Source organism: Littorina saxatilis, linkage group LG15 (assembly GCF_037325665.1).
Source record: "Littorina saxatilis isolate snail1 linkage group LG15, US_GU_Lsax_2.0, whole genome shotgun sequence".
NCBI lineage: Eukaryota > Metazoa > Mollusca > Gastropoda > Littorinimorpha > Littorinidae > Littorina > Littorina saxatilis.
This window is the reverse complement of record NC_090259.1, coordinates 25,881,431-25,897,746: the sequence shown is the minus strand read 5'-3', so window position 1 is coordinate 25,897,746 and position 16,316 is coordinate 25,881,431. Positions and strand designations below refer to the sequence as shown.

The 16,316-nt window shown below is 40.2% G+C and overlaps 1 protein-coding gene across 1 annotated transcript; it reads left to right on the top strand.

Moving 5' to 3' along the window:
• The first annotated feature begins 230 nt into the window (after nt 1-230).
• On the top strand, nt 231-16,021 carry LOC138948917 (tektin-like protein 1). Its single transcript, XM_070320551.1, has 7 exons — nt 231-769; nt 6,856-6,960; nt 7,550-7,768; nt 8,735-8,890; nt 9,279-9,374; nt 9,761-9,874; nt 10,786-16,021. Exons 1-7 carry the CDS (start codon nt 392-394, stop codon nt 10,969-10,971), a joined length of 1,254 nt encoding a protein of 417 aa, XP_070176652.1. The 5' UTR covers nt 231-391; the 3' UTR covers nt 10,972-16,021.
• Nucleotides 16,022-16,316: the final 295 nt, after the last annotated feature.

Sequence of the window (16,316 nt, the reverse complement as noted above, 5' to 3'; positions counted from 1 at the left end):
TTGTACTTCAGTCGAGAATATCGCACTGTAACCTATGACCCATATTTGATCAGCAAGTGAATCATAACCAAACTTTTTAATATTTAGTAATGACAAAAAGCACCAGTTGAAAATAAACATAAAATGTGCCAGTAAAAGACTGAACAATTTTCTCATTATTTCTGTAATTTTTGAACACTTGCAAAGAAATTATACTTTCAGTGCGGGACTACTTTCGCAACCGGGACTAATCCGCGGACGTCTCCCGGGGCAACACTTCATGGCGATCGACGCGGCCCGCAGCACACATTGAACGTTAGGGGCTAGCAACCGCGGGAAAAGAGAAGAGGATCGTCTGACTGCTCAAAAAGGATAGCCGAACGCGGAAACCAGTCTCTCTCGCTTTTCAATCATGATAACCACGAAAGTAGCTACGACGACAATCGGGCCTGAACAATGGCGCAACAACACTCTACGGACCATCAAGTTGGCGCAGACAGTGGTGTCGAAGAGCGACAAGAGTAACGATGTCGGCCGAGCGCTGGACCCTCTCCCTCACATCCGCGAAATCGTAGTCGGCCTCAGCAACGAGGAGGTCCGTCGCTACACGCGGGATGTGCGCGTGGTGCAGGCCAAGCTCAGGGAGAGCCTGCTGGACACCAACGAGGAGATCAAATGCTTGACCCGAGGCAAGGAATCGCTGGAGAAGGCCCTGGAGCACATCCGTAAAGACATCAAGCTCAACAAAGACAGCCAGGCTGTCCGCACTACCCGACCCAACAAGGAGAAGGTAGGGTGGAAGTTAGTGTTGTTAAAACTTAAATGTGTGATAATTGTGCGTCTGGGGGAGGGGAGGCATGTCTGCGTGTGAAAGGGGGGGGGGGGGGTGTTGGATTGGTGGGGCTACCTGTGTACTTTTGTGTGTGTGTGTGAGTATGTGTGTGTGGGTGCGCATGTGTGAGTGTGTGTATTGCATTTAGACGGATGTTAGAGGGAAAACATCCGTGCATACTGATGAAGATGTAAAAGGGTGCTGTCCGCTAAACGGAAGATCAAGGGGTGCCTCCTATTTACACCTGGCACTGTATAACAGGAGAGGGACAGTGCTTAATGTCACCATAGCTTGTAAATCTGAATTTATTACAACAGTAAAAGAAAAAGTCATTCAACAGTATTCATTGGTTGTGTAACTGTAGGACAAAGTGAGGTTAGTTTTCGGGTTTAATGCCTTCTTTCTTTTGGATCAAAAAACAACATTCAAATCTGTCGGGTTTACCAACTGTTCAAAAGCTTGTTTTGCTCATAGCTTATTTCTACATGTATTACCAAAACAGCAAGAACAACATAAACATGAGAAACAAAAATGTATTTCAGTTTAACAATTCTGTCAACAATGCCCTGTAATCAAGAGATTGTTGAACTTAAAGGCACAGTAAGCCTCCCGTAAACCATCACAGATACGGTCAGGCTTTTACACACAGTACAAACACCCTTTCATTTAAACACTCACCGATTGAGAACATCCTAGGTGCCCTCCGTAAAGAGCGAACAATTTTCAAAGAATTTATTTTTGCGTGGTTTATCTTACCCCTGAGCCATTGTGAACCCGTGTGATCCAGTTTCCCTTTTTAACAATGTAGTCGTCAGTTAGTCATTTGAATGCGACTCGATGTGAGATTATCTACAATAGCACATTTTTATGCACGAAACAAACGGCTGTGGTTCACAAGAACTCTAGCGATGGCTTTTGACTGTTGAGAGGAACGGCGATATGCCGCATAAACCGTCGTCTGCTACGACCCTTGCGTGACCCTGCTTCCGGACTTTTTTTTTTTCAAACTTTCACAACTTTGAATTGCACTGATCTTGTCTTGATGAAAAAAGAATTCTTTTATGATTAAAGAATGTTTGTGTAACAAGCTAGATTTTAAAAGTTAGTTCTACTAGCGCAAAAACGAACCACGGTCCAAAAACATTCTGATAATCATCGATCCACGGCTATCGCCAGTTTAAGAGAAGTAACTCATTTTTGACCTGAGTTCAGGATGGGTCCAAAAAGTGTTCGAGACAATCTGCAAAATTAATTCTTTAAAAATTGCTCGCTCTTTACGTAGGGCACCTAGGATGTTCCCGTTTGGTGAGCGTTCAAATGGAAGGGTGTTTGTACTGTGTGTAAAAGCCTGACAGTATCTGTGATGGTTTACGGGAGGCTTACTGTCCGGGCGTGATTTCCGGGATATTCATAACAGCCGTCCAGCACCAAAACGAGGCGCCATTGTTGTAAAGGGCCAAGTCCACAAAAATAAATTCTTTGAAAATTTCTCACGCTCGACAGAAAGCAGCCAGGATGTTCCCATTCGGTGAGCGTTTAAATGGAAGTATGCTTGTACTGTATGTAGACGCTCGGGGAGCTCTGTGATGGTTTACGGGAGGCTTACTGTGCCTTTAAAGCAAGACTTTTTCACTGAATAATGAAACGACAAGATGAAGTATTGAATGACAATGACTTGACATGGGAGATGATTGACCAAATAACCTACTGACAAGCTCTATCAACAGAATTACTGATCAAATAACCAGGTTGCAGATTATGTCCGAACAGTGTACTTATTATGCTGGCATCCAGCCATTACTACCATGACTGGCTAATTAGAACTTAGTTCTAGCTTGTAAAAGACCTTCTTTTCTCAAACCTACAATCAGACCAGTGAAGAATCATATTTCCAGAATAAATTTCTGAGACTACAAAAGAGCACCAGAAGAAAGACGCTTCTGAGTTTTACATGTATCAAACTATGAATCAGTGACATGCACCTTCCTTTGCTGATGACTTAACATTTTGGGACAATTTTTCCGCCCCAAAAAAAACATTGAGTGAGTGACTGTGTATGTCTCTCTGCCTGCCTGTCTGTGTTTGTCGTTATGTGCATCTTTGGCATACAGACGTTTTGTTAAAGTTTTGAGAACCCACCGTCTGATTTGATTTTCTCTTAGCGTGACTATATATACTGTCTTCACTTTATCATTATCAATATCAAGACTAGGGATACAAAGACAAAGTTTTAATTCATGGGGAAAGCGAAACAGAGAGAGAGAAAAAAGTGAAATTTCAGAGTTTCGAGTATACTGCTTGATTTGTGTGTGAAAACCTCTGCTGGTTGCTGAAGAATAGATCTTAAACTCAGCTGCCTCCTTGCTTAGCTCATGAATTATATCAGGCGCCCAGGAGTCCTTCGCAACAATCTATCAATCTGTAAACACATGCCGACATGGGCTATTCATAATGCAAAGTATGTCAGCGTTGCAAATCAATAAGGGTTTTTGACAATGACAAGCTTGTTTGGAACAGTGATCCTTATATTAACTGAGCACCAAATTGATTTTTTCTTCTGTTAAGTGAAAGCAAACTGAGGATCAGATTGATCTTTTCTGTTGAGTGAAAGTGTGTTGTGGCGTTGTGTGGAGTGGAGTTTAATGAAAGTTTATCGAGTGTGGAGCTTTTGTTTGGTCTTTATTCATAGTGTTCTGTTGGTATTCAGACCTGGTGCAGTTCTTTGACATTTTTTTGCTGGCAAATGTCATTGCTCCCTGACATCAGCTTGAAATTGGATTACACACATGTATGCCTGCATACCCGTGCACTTCTCTGTTTATTAAAATACTGCTGTTTGGTGGGGTTCCAATCTTGTGGCACTGGTTGAGATAAGGCCAAAAAAAAAAATTGTCTGTTTAGGGTAACCCGACCGACCCTATCGATTTGGCGCCGACCCAAAAACTTTTTTTTTGATTTCAAAAAAAAAAAAAAAAAAAAAGAGGTAAAAATGCTAAAAAGAGACATTTGGCGTTCCTTTCTCTCCCTTTCTCTCTGTTTTATTTATACGTTAGTTTTGAAACATGTATTCATCAAATATAAGAAGTGAATGTTCAGCCAACATAGCATTTACACACACACACACACACACACACACAAAAAAAAAATTTTACCTACCTACCGACCCTACTTTTTTTGGTCATGTTACCCTAAACAGACAATTTTTTTTTTTTGGCCTAAAAAAAAATTGTGAAGACTTTTTCTTACACTGTTTGTATGTTTTAGGGACAGGGTAAGGGTCTTTTTACCTTTAGTCAAGTTTTGACTACCGTAAATGTTTTAACATAGAGGGGGAATCGAGACGAGGGTCGTGGTGTATGTGTGTGTGTGTGTGTGTGTGTGTGTGTGTGTCTGTCTGTCTGTCTGTGCGTGTGTGTGTGTGTAGAGCGATTCAGAGTAAACTACTGGACCGATCTTTATGAAATTTTACATGAGAGTTCCTGGGTATGATATCCCCAGACGTTTTTTTCTTTTTTTCAATAAATCTTTTATGACGTCATATCCGGCTTTTTGTAAAAGTTGAGGCGGCACTGTCACACCTTCATTTTTCAATCAAATTGATTGAAATTTTGGCCAAGCAATCTTCGACAAAAGCCGGACTTCGGTATTGCATTTCAGCATGGAGGCTTAAAAATTAATTAATGACTTTGGTCATTAAAAATCTGAAAATTGTAATTAAAATTATTTTTTTATAAAATGATCCAAAATTACTTTTATTTTATTCTTTATCATGTTCTGATTCCTAAAACATATAAATATGTTATATTCGGATTAAAAACAAGCTCTGAAAATTAAAAATATAAAAATTATGATTAAAATTAAATTTCCCAAATCGTTTTAAAAACAATTTCATCTTATTCCTTGTCGGTTCCTGATTCCAAAAACATATAGATATGATATGTTTGGATTCAAAACACGCTCAGAAAGTTCAAACGAAGAGAGGTACAGTAAAGCGTGCTATGCAGCACAGTGCAACCGCTACCGCTACCGCGCTAAACAGGCTCGTCACTTTCACTGCCTTTTGCACTAGCGGCGGACTACGGTCATTGTGAAAAAATGCAGTGCGTTCAGTTTCATTCTGTGAGTTCCACAGCTTGACTAAATGTAGTAATTTCGCCTTACGCGACTTGTTTCTTTTACCAGAGGGGAGATAGGTGAATGTGAGAGAGAGAAAAATGGGGGTATGGGAGGGGAGGATATATATATAAATAATATATAATAAGGAGGGAGTGAGAGACTTGTGTGTATGTTTGTGAAGAATGAACGCCAATAGGCTTGCATAATATAAAGATAGCTCGAGGGACACCATGTGATTTAGATTATAGTACTGGCGTTGATGAAGTATTAGTTTTAACATTGTTTTTGTATACACACAGTTTGTTGAAGTTTGCTTGTTACAAGAGCCAAGTTGAAATGTAACACAGGTATACTTTTAGCCTCAAATTCTGTGGGGGGTTTTCTTGTTCAGGTAAAATGGGTTCCTGTAGTTAGATGGATAAATAGATTGAAAAAAGTCAGCTGTCAGTTTTTTCTTCGTTTTTTTCCGTTTGATTATTTGTCATGGGTTTTTTCAGTTGAAGGTTGTTTGTTGTTCAATAATCTATAGTTAGATTGCCTCAAAAGATAAAGATAAGAATATAGATAGGTTGATAAATTTGAAAGTAAATGGTTGCTTTTATTTTCGTCCTGTTGACATTATTTCAGGAGTACTGCTCTTCTGGTAGACTTTTTTGTGCAAGGATAACAGAGTTTTACCGAACGTATGCCTGCAGGCTAAAGAAATTGCCAAGTACGACCCCCAAACAGTTTTTCTCTGGTCAGGCAAATGTTTACATAGTGTTCCCTTACTACTGCTATTCATTCCAAAATGGTGGGACCAATTCACACCAACAGCAACAGACCAAAGGTCAGAGCAGACTGTTGAAAAAACAGCCAGCAGATCAGTGATTCCTTGTTGACTCAAAGTAATAAAGCTGGACACTTGTACAAAAAGGGAAATCAGCACGCCTGGGCAGCATAGTTTATCCCTGCAGGATTTGAAAGACCATACACCGTGAAAGCAGACATTGCAACATATTATGCTCAGCGAGAGGGCAAAAAAAGCTGTAACTGGGTATGATACACAGTTGCAGTGTAAGAGGAATGGTTGCAGTGCATAAGGAATGGTTCCGGAGCGAAACCCAGACTAATCCAATAGGCTGTTTGGTCGATTTGTCATTGTGTGGGCAGAAGCAGGATCAAGCCAGCAAGCCTGGTGATCAAACTATTCTGACCACCCTTTGAGAGTAGCCACTGAATTCTTTGGGTCGTTTGTGTACTCCTTATCTGGCTGACTGCTGTGGGTCTTGGGAGTGATTGGTATTGTGTGACCTTTGTGCTGGCTAATTGTCCGTGCTTTCAAATTGTGGATTGATTGACTGCTTTCTGATCGCTTTGGCTGTGTACGTGGGTAGGCTTAGCAGCTATGAACGTTCTTGGTTTTTCTTCCAGCCTAATTGAGTTTGTTCTATTATCTTGAATGTTACTTTATTATTCCTTTTAGTTTTTAGTTTGGGACGTGGAAGTGTATGAATCTTTCACGTGAACAAGTATGTTGATTATCTTGAATAAACAAACAATAATCCAAAAGAAATCAAACAAAACAAATAAAAACTTGTTGATCAGAGAGGTGGCAGAATAGTAGAATAATTTGAGTTGTGAAAAAAAGAGCCTTATTCCAGTGGAGCAGGAGAGTTGTAAAAGCGATATCCCTTCGGTATTTACACATGGTGTATGATGATTTTAAAATGTTCCACAGCTTTACAGTCAACAACGCTATGCAGACAAATATCCAAAGAAATATTTAGTAGGTGGACTGTTTACGTTTTCCCTTTATATGTGTCATCATTTTTCTCATTGAAAAAAACAACAACAAATACTTATTGTGTGAACAATAACTTATTTTGTAAAGTTCTCACTGACATGTGCTACTGTCTCATTGAAATTTGCTTAATTTCTTGTTGCAGGACCACGACGGGGCTGATGATCTTCTAAACGCAGAGAGGGCACATTTGCTGAACTGCAAGAAAACGCTGGAAGCTCAGCTCAGACTTGTACATCAACAACTTCAGGTATTGACACATTTCTGTATTTTTAGCTGGCAGCCATGTTTTTTATTTTTTTTGGGAAATTTACCAAAATAGCCAATAAGTTTTGGCAATTTTTTACACCCCCGGTATAGGGGTGTGTATAGGATTCGGTCGATGTGTTTGTTTGTTTGTTTGTTTGTGTTCGCATATAGATCTCAAGAATGAACGGACCAATCGTCACCAAACTTGGTGAACAGGTTCTATACATTCCTGAGACGGTCCTTACAAAAATTGGGACCAGTCAAACACACGGTTAGGGAGTTATTGGTGGATTAAGATTCTACAAGGACTTATAGAGGGACATATTAATGGTCAAAGGGAAATAACCTTCTCAGTTGGTGGCAGTGAGAATGGTTATTTCCCTTTGACCAACGGGGGTGTTTTTCCTACCTCGGAGGAATTTCTTGTTTCTTCAGTTTTCAGCTGTGCTGGGCAATACCTTTGCCCCACCATGAAAACGTTATACAATTCTGCCAAAATGCCGGAAAGGTTTTCGTTTACTTGAAGTAAGGTTAAACAAGTTTTGAAAAAACATATACTACACGTGTATACATATACTTCTTTCTTTCAGACTCTGGAGAGTGCACGCAGACGTGTGTTTGCAGTGCTGCAGGAGAGGTCACGTGTCCTTGACCTTCTGTGCCATGCCAACTCTTCCATTACCCACAGTGCCAATGTGTCTGGAGGTCGCAGTTCTGGATTTGATGGACGCATCTCTGCCATCGACAGCAGTCGCCTGGGTGCCGCTCTTGCTGATGCACTGGGACCCTACACACCTGAGACAGACCAGGTGGGAGACATTTGCACAACTGTTTTCGTTGTTTGTTCAGGATCCGATGGGCGCATTGTTTGAATCCCAGCGGCACTCCTGGTGGGTTAGGGGTGGAGATTTTTTCGATCTCCAAGGTCAACTTATGTGCAGACCTGCTAGTGCCTTTTTCCCCTTCGTGTGTACAGGCAAGCACAAGACCAAGTGCGCACGGGAAAGATCCTGTAATCCATGTCAGAGTTCAGTGGGTTATAGAAACATGAAAATACCAAGCATACCGAGCATGCTCCCCCGCCCCCCCTCCTCCTCCTCCCCTACCGATCTGTGAGGGAAAACTTTTGGTCACAGAATTTACTATGATCTATTACTGCTGAGAAGCTAGGTGCCACAAAGTTTTTGTTTTAACTTTTTAACATTATGCCAGTGAGACTGAAAAAATACAACAGTGCATAAACCATCCTTTCAAACAGCGCAGCGCACAGCCCTAGATGTCACGTCTATAGCCGTAATCAGCTTAATTCTGTGATGAACCTATTGCTAACACCTGGTGGGAATTCAGAATGAACAAGGAAATTCTACAGATTTCTGCAGTCCCACAGTTTTGCTTCCTCAACAGATTCATTATTAGCAAGAGACAGACATTTCTGCATTTTGTTTGTTTGTTTTGTTTTGTTGGTTATTTTATCTGTCATGCAAAATAAATACAGTCTCACAAGTGCATTTTAGTAAGGGAAATGAAAATGTTTTCAGAAGGTATTTTGGTCAGTGATGTGAGTTTACTGTGTAAAGGGAGACAACCCTTCCCTGGTCCATCTGCTATCTCTCATCTGCTGTGTGAATGTATGAAAACAAGCTCGGTAAAGTTGTATTCTTACCGACATCTCATTTCATCAGAAAAAAATAAGAACCAGCTAGGTTCAGTGATGCGAGTTCAATTTAGAGGGAGACAACCCTACCTGCAACTCACTGTCCATCTGCTGATCACAGGCTCTGCAAGACGCGGCGGAGGCCCGAGGCCGCTCCGCCTACCTACGACGTGGTCTGCGGGATACCATCGACCAGATCGACCGTCTCCAGAAGGCAGCCCACAGGTCTGTCAACGACGGCCTGACACAGAAAGTGGCAGAGACAGAAACCCTTGGGGTAGGTGGAAAAGTTTTGTGATTCCTGATACTATTGGAGTTTGAAGGAGTGTGTGTGTATGTTTGTGTGTGTGTTTGTGTGTGTTTGTGTGTGTGTGTGTGTATGTGTGTGTGTGTGTGTGTGTGTGTGTGTGTGTGTGTGTGTGTGTGTGTGTGTGTGTGTAAGGTATTGTAGACAGGCTTTTCCTAAGAATGAAGTTAGACTTTACAAAAGGATTAAGCTTCATAGGGTTACAAAATTATCTTGCGCATGGGAACTAAAAAAACTTTTACTGTTTAAGCATCAAAGTCTTAAAATACGAGTTTCATGTTATTGTTTTAAATCTTTCTTTTTTTAAATGATTTTGCATATATATATGCTCTTATTTTGTTTTTTATTCTTCTTACAGCAACATTTGGGCATTACTCACGGAGAGAACCGCCATGCCGTTCATCGTGCTCAACGCTGGTTTGAGGCCACCGACCGTGCGCGAGGATACACTTTGGTCAGTCCACATTTCAAAATGCTGCTTGTTTTTGAGAGATTAGAAATGCAGATGTTGGTGGAACATCAATAGTTTCAGTAGCCACAGAAATACATGAAAATCTTGCAATATTGTGTCTCATTAGTTACTTTAGTTATCGTCAGCCAAAGATATGAAAAAAACTCCTTCAGCTTCAGATGAAAATCTCTTTCTTTGTTTGAAATCACTGTTTAGTTTTCAACACAATTTGTGATTAGAAAAATTCATAACTGTTGCAAGGCACCTGCTGATGCATTTCTAGAATTCATTCCCGGGGGAGAGATAGTCTTTGTGAGGAAAAGAGTCATATGACTCATACAAATCTTCTTCCCCCATTCTTCGCTAACGCGTTCTTGATGTTGTGACAGGGCCCTGCAATGAGCGCTGACCTGTTTACAAGGGAGCGACTGACCCGCCCCCTGCTGAGAGTCTTCCAGCGACACCCCGGCAACCAGCTGCCTGAAGCACAGGACATTATCAAGGTCTGTATCTGACAGCAGTAGTCTGATAGCGTGCTTAAACAGCCATCTCCGTTTTGAGTGTGTGGAGTGTAATAAATGTGATGTCCGCTTGAGGTTAAAGCCATATGTACTCGATGACTATACACGCTAATTGCTTTACCAACAGCTGGAGACATGCTAAATTAAGTTCCCTGCAAAATATTGTGGTCTAGGACCCCTTCAATGTTGAGATATGTTAATTTTCATTTTGATCTGGATCGTCCTATTTATAGATTTGCCAACAGAGGTAGCGTTGACGCAAGGGAAATAACTCCGCGTCTTTGTTTACATCCAAAGTTTTTGAGACTCTAAAACAAGCTGTAATGCATGTATATGGTCCGCGCATGGCGACATATCGTCATTACATGGTCTTATGGTGCGTTTGACATCGATTATGGGCAAACTACACTTTGTAAACACGGGAGCGCGTACATATGCCTTTAAGTCTGAGACTGTATACAATAGACTCTGCGTGTTAAGTTTACCTTTTGGTGCAAGCATTTTCCAAACTTTCCAAACATATGTAGAGTTTAACCTTCTATAAAAAAAGGATGCCTTTAATTGTGACCAGCCAGGATCCCTACGATGCAGGTGGTCTTTTACGACAGGTGTATTTTGGTCAAGCTAATGAATAAAGAGACAACAGATGGTGTCCTTTTTCTGGAGGTGTCCTTTTAGTGGAGGGACCTCACATCACAGGTACCACTGTGTACATGTATTTGGTTATTTCAGTTTCTCCTTTGAAAGATAAATACATGGTTTCTATCATAGCGTTAGCTCTGAAATGCAACAACTTGAACACTCATCTCTGTCATACTGTTGTTACCTGATACCTTCCAGGCTACACTGAAGCACACCATTCTGACACTCGCATCTTTTACAACTTGTTTCAGGGCAATGACGGATTTCTGCAGTCGCTGACAGCAACCAGTCGCAACATTGGCCTGATGCGCCTTACGCAGCACAAGCTGGCTGATGATGTACGCAGCAAGAGAGCTGCTTCCTCCATCGACGCTAGCGTCATCCGCATGCGTCGCCAAAAATTCAATCACCGATGGACCCTCGGTGCCGCTTTCTAATCGTCTTACGTCAGCAGTTCTGCTCTCTTTATTTCTTTGTGTACTTGTCAGGGGTGTACCTTAACTTTTTTTGCTACCGGCCAGGGGGGCCGGTAAGTCAAAAATTGAACCGGCCCCCCAAAATCCCAACCGGCCCCCAACCGGCCGGGATTTCTTACAACCGCCCCAGTGGCTCGTCGCGTGCTAACCACATACACAAAAGACGTACATTCATACTTATTATGCATACATGTGGATTTGCACTACTAATAACTACCACAAACACACACAAAACTTGATGACTAAATGCTATATTTTAATATAATGATAATTAACCTTGTTTTAATAAAGAATTTAAAATAAAAGCCGTCACAAAGAAACAAGAAATCAAAACAACATTCACACCCTGTCACACAATCACACACTAAACCTCACTAAAAGTTACCCCCTTTATGTACCCCCTACCACACAATTTACAAAGTAATTTACTATGGAACTTTACTTACCACATAAACACACACTTTAAACAAAAGAGTAAATCAGCAATTTGTTTTAATTTAAATTATGTTTTTTGTTGTGTAAAACCAAGTATGAAAAGCTGACTACAATTTTTTTTTTAAGTTGCTTTCTTGTTTTGTTTCTTTTTCTTTATGTGTGTGTTATTAATATTACTGTTAGATCAAGCAGAAGTATAAAAGTTGCATACCAGCCAAAGTCATAAATAATCAAAAGCATTATATTTCATTTCTATTTCCTAATGAAAACAAACAGATGTTCAGATTTCCTGATCCTAGAATTGTTTACAGGTGATCTTTATGCTTTTGATTCAGAAGAGTTGCAGAGTTGCACCCCTTATTCTATTGTTGAAGGTCTGTCTTTTCTTCTTTATCACATAATTATATTGGATGGTTTTTTTTGTGTTACTTCCTTAGTTGAAGAGAAATAATTGACAGCAGTAGTACTGTCACTACTTGTACTAAGTTGGTCAGCAAAGCTGGTGTTAACATATTTTAGAAAATTGTCAATGAGTATTCCTGCAGTCAATGACCTATACATTTCCCAGAAACTGGATCAGTGGTACATAGCAGGCACATCAAAGGAAAAATACAGAGGGGGAATATGTTTGCTCTGGATGGGCGGTCAGATCAAAGGCAGATGCATTGTAAAAGCTGGTTGGCCTTGAGACCTGGGTCAATGACCGGTACTTGCAATCTGAACACAGCTGCCTGTCCAGACACTGACCTTCTTACCCGGGGTCAATGACCCAGTTTTTATCTGAGAGGAAACTGTTTTACAATATGTGAAAGTCTCTGAAGGATTGGTCAGCGCAGGATAAGATAAGAGAGGGGGTGAAGTGAATAGCCCAAAGAGGGGGGGGGGAGGGGGGGGTGGTGGTGGTAGCTATTTTGACTGCTGATGCAATCGCCAGCGGCTCAGTGGCACTGGAGGGGTGATGACACGGTCAAGTGAGGCGGAGGGGGGTAGCTGTCTAGCCAATGTGTCTCAGTGGCCTTGATTGGTGGTAGTCCTGAGTCCTTCTCAAAGTGGGGGGGGGGGGGGGGGGCAGTAGAGAAGTGACAGATTTTGAGATCGCCCGGGAGAGATATTTGTTCGCCGGCTGTTCCGATTAACTACGTTGCCTAACGACTTTGTGCTTCAGCGAAATTTGAACCCGCCCGGCAGGCGATTTCAGAGGAATTTCGAACCCGCCGGACGCGATTTGAACCCGCCGGGGGCGATCGGGCGACCGCCAATATTCAGCCCTGCTTGTTCTGTGTGGTTTTTTATTCAGTCTTTCTCAGTTTTCATTCACTTCATTCTTCACGTTTTTGAGCTTCGGTGAATCGAGGAGAAAGAAACAGACTATAAAGATTTTCAGGTTAGCAGTTTTATTGAAGAAAGTGGGTAGGATACGCTTGAGTCGTTTTCTGTGTGGGTGAAACTCATGAAGAACTGAATCAGAATTGATGAAAAAATTTGAAATAATTAGCTTTGACTAATTTTATTAGTAAAAGTAAGGTAGCAAGTACATGTATTTCTTTTGTTTTTGTTTTCAGTGATTTGGGAAGCCTTTCTCTTTTTAATTGTTTTCTTGAGGGAAAAAGGGTTGAAAAATATCACGACAAATTTTTCATTTCTTCTCGCAAGTCTTGTTTTTAATGTTTGTTTTGTTTTGGTTTTTTGGTTGGTTTTTTTAATCAACAATACTGTCTGTAGTTGTATGTACCTGAGTAACTGCTGTTTAATTGTGTGAACGAGGGACCTGAAGACTTTTGAACTTGTGTACATATATAAATGAGTATTGGCAAATGTGTACATATGTGTATATATATTATGTATCAAACACCTTAACAGTATTAATACACCTGAAAGACCTTGAGAAAACAAGAGCTGATTCCAACATTAAACTGGAAAATAAAAGAAGCATAAAAAAAATGTAAAACCTGAAACAACGAAGGGGACAATTCTTATGAGGAGCGTAGTAGAAGCTATAAAATGTAAAGGATGATATAGCAGAAGAAAACGGAACTCTCAAGAAAAGAACATGAGCAGAAGAGAGAACTCTTGAGCTGATGCGAAAAAAAAGAAGAGCAAATAAATCTCAAAATAAAGGAAGACAATCTTAAAAAGCTTGATGTAAAGGCAAAATAAACTTCAGCATTCAACATTCATGAAGCTACTTCTTTTCTTGCTGTTTTTCAGAATATTTCTTCCACCTCTTTCTGTATATTACCTCTGTCGCCACAAAGTGGATGATATGGTGTCAAAATGTGATCTTTACCTTGAATAAGATAGGCGATCGCATTTTGACAAATCATAGCTGCTAGAGTTTTACAACTTGGATATTCTTACCATTATTCTAGGATATTTCAAGCACATGTATCGTATTCCTGGAAGCCCGTTTTTCTTATATATTTTGGATGATTAATGAGATGAGGATGATTATAATGATGCTTTGGATTTCCAATTTTTAACAGTGTTTAACATGTATATTCTTAGTTCTCTAGCTGTTTTTATATATATATATACCAGTCCATATCTGAAAAATCAAATATGTAAAATGTAAATGTGTTGCACCAGTTTACGCTGTACATGTGATATGATGTATACATTTGCTTTGACATTTACACAAAATTTGTTGCAAAGAGTTTTGTTTTTGTTTGTTTTAAACTCTAGTATTCACTTATACAACAACATCAATTGTACAGGTCTTTGGTTGACTGTGATATCAATGTTACATTTAAAGCACTTTGTTACACGACACTTGAGATTAACGAAGTTCTCAAATGTTGTATAGTTGTGTTCTTTTATTCTACGTGGCCCGTCTTCACAGCAGCAGACAAAAACTCGTCAAATTGAGTTCGAGGATTTATTTAGCATTCCATACATACAACTGCACATCGTAGCAGAACTCAAAGTAGAAGCTTTTTAACATACAAATCGCGCTGGCCTATATAGTAAATACTCAATCTCGAGAATATTCCAGACCAAACATGATACAACTAAAATTAGATGAACTGTCCATGGAGTAGAATAGTGACATTCTCTGTGACGTACATCAAAAGTGCCGACGCACTTAATCCGAGCGAACGCCACGAACCCACGACTCAAAATAACGTGGTAAACAACTTGTTTTGACAGGACTAGAAAGTTCACCTGCATTTTCGTCCAAACATAAATATTGTGTTAATAAGTACAAATAAGTCAACTACATGCAACACACAAAACTGCATGAACCAAAGTTTAGCAACGGCAGCGTTTCCTAACACACTTTATGCCTTCATCCGACAGATTCAACATATATAATACTTTACCAATGTAACTTTCTTCAGAGGTATTCTGTTTAATACAGTTATTTTGCTGTCCGCTTCTGTGTGTGTGTGTGTGTTAGTTATTTAGTTATATGAAGTCTTATATCGCGCGCGTATCTCCAGACTCGGACTCAAGGCGCAGGGATCTATGTGTATATGTATATGAAACATGTTTGTCAGTTATATTATATACATCCAACAAGGTTACATTTCACAATGCACCTGGTGTCATTTTATGACCATATTTATTATATAAATATGCGACAGAGAAGAAAACTGCAGTGCTTATTCCATTGTGTGATTAATCCATGCTTCACACACATTCAGGATCACAAAGCTGACCACACTTTACAAAAGTCATCTGTTTTGAGTATTATACTGGGTTTTCTGCAGATTGAACAATGTCTCTGCATATTTATGCCAGTATTAATAGAGTGTAGGGGAGGTTTACAGGTTTACCACTACCCCTTCACCGAAAGAGAATAGCACTGACTGATGAACATCTGTACAAAAAGACTTGCATGTGCGCTTTGTGTCAGAAACTCTCTCTACCCTGTACTGTACGTGCAACTCAGTTTTATCCTACACTGAACTTGCACTGTGATTTGTCCAATTATTTTTAGATTGTCAGTATTGTTTAAAGCTTTTTGCACTCCTCCCAGTGTTACAAGACGTGTGTCAAAACTAACTTCTTTCAGTATTACATTTCCACATTCAGTATTTTCTTCTGTTTTCCTGGGCTAAATTTGCTATCATGTTGTCGTATTGCATGTATGCTTGAGCCAGTATTACTTTACACTGACATGTGCTGATTATTTCTCCTTATCTTGACTACACCAGTATTAATTTGACATGTGGCTGAGAATTCTCTGCATAGCATTTACATTGGCTGAAGATCAAAGACAAAACTCAAACCTTCTGGCATTAAACACTGGTGATATGCAAGAAGATATTACCTGTTTTGACTGCGCTGTTCTCTTTGTCTTTTCCATTCTTCAATCTTGCCGCTTCTGTTCAGTTTCATGGGAACCGAACTTTCTGGTCAAATTTTGATGTTGGAATCTCTAATCGTCTAAAATCACAAATGAAGAATGACAATCTGAGGGTCTGGTTGTGAAAAGAGAGGAGAGCTTAATTTAATAATCATGCATGCTTGCCCAGCCATTTATTTTTCTTCATTGTGATCATCATCGTATTTTTGTTGTTGCTTCAGTCATCGATTCCACAGAGTGCTTTGCCAAATAAAATTAGGAAAATGATTGTGGTTTTGAATGAGTAGGAATTGCTTTTTTGATGTGTGTATGAGAGAGAGAGAGAGAAAGAGAGAGAGACAGTGAGAGAGAGAGAGACAGTGAGAGAGAGAGAGAGACAGTGAGAGAGAGAGAGAAGAGAGAGACAGTGAGAGAGAGACCGTGAGAGAGAAGAGGGAGAGACAGTGAGAGGGAGAGAGAGAGAGACAGCGAGAGAGAGAGGGAGAGAGAGAGACAGTGAGAAAGAGAGTGAGAGAGAGACAGTGAGAGAGAGAGACAGTGAGATACAGAGGGAGAGAGAGAG

What these genes read in the sequence shown, in the direction of transcription:
- LOC138948917 (XM_070320551.1), top strand. Translation starts at nt 392, where the DNA reads ATGATAACCACGAAAGTAGCTACGACGACAATCGGGCCTGAACAATGG. An exon ending in TTGTACATCAACAACTTCAG is followed by an intron (nt 6,961 to 7,549) that starts GTATTGACACAT and finishes TCTTTCTTTCAG; the next exon opens with ACTCTGGAGAGTGCACGCAG. An exon ending in ACACACCTGAGACAGACCAG is followed by an intron (nt 7,769 to 8,734) that starts GTGGGAGACATT and finishes TGCTGATCACAG; the next exon opens with GCTCTGCAAGACGCGGCGGA.